At 33.1% G+C, this 3,702-nt stretch overlaps 1 protein-coding gene across 1 annotated transcript; it reads left to right on the plus strand.

The window, feature by feature from the left end:
- Window positions 1-360: 360 nt before the first annotated feature.
- LOC127108296 (uncharacterized) lies at window positions 361-2,755 on the plus strand. Its single transcript, XM_051045749.1, has 3 exons — window positions 361-1,016; window positions 1,295-1,480; window positions 2,292-2,755. Exons 1-3 carry the CDS (start codon window positions 528-530, stop codon window positions 2,580-2,582), a joined length of 966 nt encoding a protein of 321 aa, XP_050901706.1. The 5' UTR covers window positions 361-527; the 3' UTR covers window positions 2,583-2,755.
- The last annotated feature ends 947 nt before the right edge of the window (window positions 2,756-3,702 follow it).

The following is a 3,702-nucleotide window of genomic DNA, read 5'->3' on the forward strand; positions in this document are numbered from 1 at the left end:
TAATTATTAAATTCAATTCAATTTAAAAATTATAAGATAGAGTAAGCTAAAAAAAAATATTTCGAAAATAGATTATGTCCACTGTTTATAAAAATAAAAATGAGTGAAAAAGATTGATACAAATAAAAATTACCATTTTCTATCATTTTCCACTTAATTATTATAATTAAATAAAAATAAAGTCACTGTCGTTCCAGACAATCTTAACATGAAAATAACATAAATACTTATAGAAATAAAAATTAGCTACCAAAGGTGAAAAAAAATTCCTTTCCCATTATAATTTAAAAACAAACAGTTCAATGCACGCCTCTATTCTATACACAGTGTAAAACCATTTATTATTAAAAGATTCACACACAGCTTTGAAAAAATATACCGCATAATTAATGGTAACAGAGATAAAAGCAGTAACCATTCCTAATTTTCACACTGTCCCAATTTATTTAGTTTTTCTCAAAATAAAGAGAAGCATGTACAGTTGTTTCTGTTTTGCCATTGTGTGAGAAGAAAAAAAAGAGAGAGAAATGAGAGGAGGAAGAATGCACAGAAAAACAGACTCAGAAGAAACAACCAACAGCAACGAACAATCTTCCTCCTCTCCGCCGCGTTCACCTCCGCGGCGACCACTTTACTACGTCCAGAGTCCTTCAAACCACGACGTCGAGAAAATGTCTTACGGTTCGAGTCCTATAGGTTCACCGCATCATCAAAATTTCCACTACTACATCTCTTCTCCCATTCATCACTCTCGCGAATCTTCCACCTCTCGTTACTCCGCTTCGCTGAAAAACCCTCGCAACATTCCAGCTTCCTCTTGGAAGAAACTGAATAACAGGAACAGTCATGACGATCTTGACCTAGACGAAGACGAAGACGATGGAGGCGTTTATGACAATACTCGCAATTTTCGGTTGTATTTTTGCTTCTTCGTGCTCTTCGTGGTGCTTTTTACTCTGTTTTCGTTGATTCTTTGGGGTGCTAGCAAAAGCTACAAGCCTCGGATCGTTGTTAAGGTTCGTGCTTTTTCGTACTGAGTTGATGTTTCGCAACTCGGTTAAATTACATTGATTATTAATTAATTTAATTTATTTGATGATTATTATTGTCATCATGCGTGCATGCCTCGTAACACTGCCCTTGGATTCTTTTCTTTTAGCTTTTCACTTTTCACTTATCACTTTTCAGTATCAAAAGTATGTGATTGTGTGATGAAATACCAGAATTACCCTCTAGCTGTGTTTTTTTTTCATTCTTCTGATATTTGTTTTTATTTTAATTTTTAAATTAACAGAGTATAGTGTTTGAGAATCTGAATGTACAATCTGGGAACGATGGAACGGGAGTACCAACAGATATGTTGTCATTGAATTCAACGGTTAAGATCTTATACAAAAATCCTGCAACTTTCTTTGGTGTGCATGTCACGTCAACTCCTCTGCAACTTAGCTATTACCAGCTCACACTGGCTTCTGGCCAGGTACCACCTTCGTCTATCCTTTATTGCTTAAATTAATTTCGAATATTCACTTTCTAAACCGTTTATCTTATTTTTAACTAAATTTTAAGAGATTAGTCTCTCCATTTGTACTGGTTTATAAGAAAAAAGAAATAGTGTTACAATATGAAAATAAGGGCATATTTGAGAGTTTCGGAGTCTCCAACGGTTGGTTTGTTAGAATCTGTGGGGTGGGGACAAATTTGTGCATCGATTGGAGACCAATGAGAAAAAAAATGTGTGTGGGAACATAGACATGTATGCTGAAAAAGTTCAAATTAATTGGTCCTCTTTATGGGGCAATGGGACTCAAGCTCCTACTTGTAGGTAGGGGACCCCAAAAAATGAATAAAGTGAGTATTTCTTTTTTGTTTATGGAGTAAAAAATTGGTTGATTATTCGTTTGATGAACTGCGATTCTCATTTTTCACATTGGAATGGTTAATACTTAATGGTAATGGGCAATTACATACTGTACTCTCACGTGGGTTCACATAGGCTTTATTGCATCACAGTTATAGAATCATTGGAATTATTACAGTTTTTAGTAAAACAAGGGTGTATCGTATAGTGTACTTTTTGTGTATTTGAAGAAAGATTTGTGTACAAAGGAAAGATTTTAAAGGTTGCTTATGTAGATTATTTGATGTAATTTTAGCAACTTGGTATTTATCAGCTATTTTTATATCCGAACAAATGAGATGAAAAGTAATGTTAAGGAGTATGTATGGTTGAAAATTGAAAATTGAAAAAGAGAACTTTGAGTTTTATCTTGAAATTTTCTGTGTTATAGATGCAGGAGTTCTATCAATCAAGGAAGAGTCATAGGATGATAGCTGTTGTGGTGTTTGCATACCAAGTTCCACTCTACGGTGGGGTCTCGGTTCTTGGAAATAGTAACACAGAACACATGAACAGTGTTGCATTACCAATGAACCTAACGTTTGAAGTGAGATCAAGAGCTTATGTTTTGGGAAGATTGGTTAAGTCTACATTCTACCGGAGAATCAGATGTTCAATCACCATCCATGGAAACAAGCTTGGAAAACATCTTAATTTGACTGATTCATGTGTCTACAAGTAATCATTTATTCATGTCTACTGGGTCCTGCTTTTGGTGATGATACAAAGTGTTCTTGTGTTCTATGTCCTTTTAATTTCTTGCTTATGCTGTATTTGTTGAGGCCTAACATGATTGTATCACTTTTACTACAAAACTAATGAAATTAAACTGCTAATCTCACCTAGCTTTATGCATGTCAAACATCTTAAAATCGGTGTTGTTATGTTTCATACGTTTGTTCCACGACAAAAATTGGAGTCAGTTGATGTGATTCAAACTGTTCATGTGTTCTGTTAGATGGGATTGTCCAAGATTCATGACATGCAGTACATATGTGAAGTCTAGTTGAATTCAAACTGTCCAAGACGCAAAAAATTGAGAACACTAGACTGTAAAACTAGGGGCTAAAACACATAGCAGTCTTAAGTTTTTTAAGACATGCTTAGATAACCCTTGGTTCAACTTTTATAAAACAAATAGAGATTTTATTTAAAATATTCTAATAATAAAAAATATTTTATGAGGTCTTATTGAACTATCATTTAACTATGATAGATTTTGAATCAATAATCCATCTTACAAGCATTCAAAAACAACATTGCTAAAATAGGCGAAGTTCTAGAAGTGAATATCTATGAACTATTACACAGGGGTCCTATTCTCAAAGCTATAATTAAGATGGATGCATAGATTTCTTTGGTGGATTTTTGGAATGATAAGATGTCAATGTTTTGTTTTCTTTGTGGCATGGTTGGACACAAATGATGAGTGCTGCAAAAGTTCAAAGAAACCATGCCAATGTATTACTAAAATAAACCCGTTGGAACATCAGTCAATACAACCTTGCCCCTCAAGCTATTATAGACCAAATGGCTAGATTGACAATAAAGGACAAGGCTAAAAATATTACTTCTTTGGTCTCAAAATAATTATCATATTTGAAAAAAATGTTTTGTCTAAAAATATTTGGTACTTTGGCTTTCTAATACAATTTTAATTTTTATCTTTTAATTAAATCATCTAATTAATACTTTTAATTTATTATTTTTTAACATAACATTAATGCTAATTCGAATACACCAATATTCGATAAGGATAGTTTGGTAAAGTCATTATTCTTTCTCTTTCATTTCTTACATTT

Source organism: Lathyrus oleraceus, chromosome 7, assembly GCF_024323335.1.
Source record: "Lathyrus oleraceus cultivar Zhongwan6 chromosome 7, CAAS_Psat_ZW6_1.0, whole genome shotgun sequence".
NCBI classification, from domain to species: Eukaryota; Viridiplantae; Streptophyta; class Magnoliopsida; order Fabales; family Fabaceae; genus Lathyrus; species Lathyrus oleraceus.

Bases quoted from the DNA above. Each gene is read 5' to 3' on its own strand.
- LOC127108296 (XM_051045749.1), top strand. From the start codon at position 528: ATGAGAGGAGGAAGAATGCACAGAAAAACAGACTCAGAAGAAACAACC. The intron at 1,017-1,294 runs GTTCGTGCTTTT...TTAAATTAACAG, and splicing joins AGCCTCGGATCGTTGTTAAG to AGTATAGTGTTTGAGAATCT. The intron at 1,481-2,291 runs GTACCACCTTCG...TCTGTGTTATAG, and splicing joins TCACACTGGCTTCTGGCCAG to ATGCAGGAGTTCTATCAATC.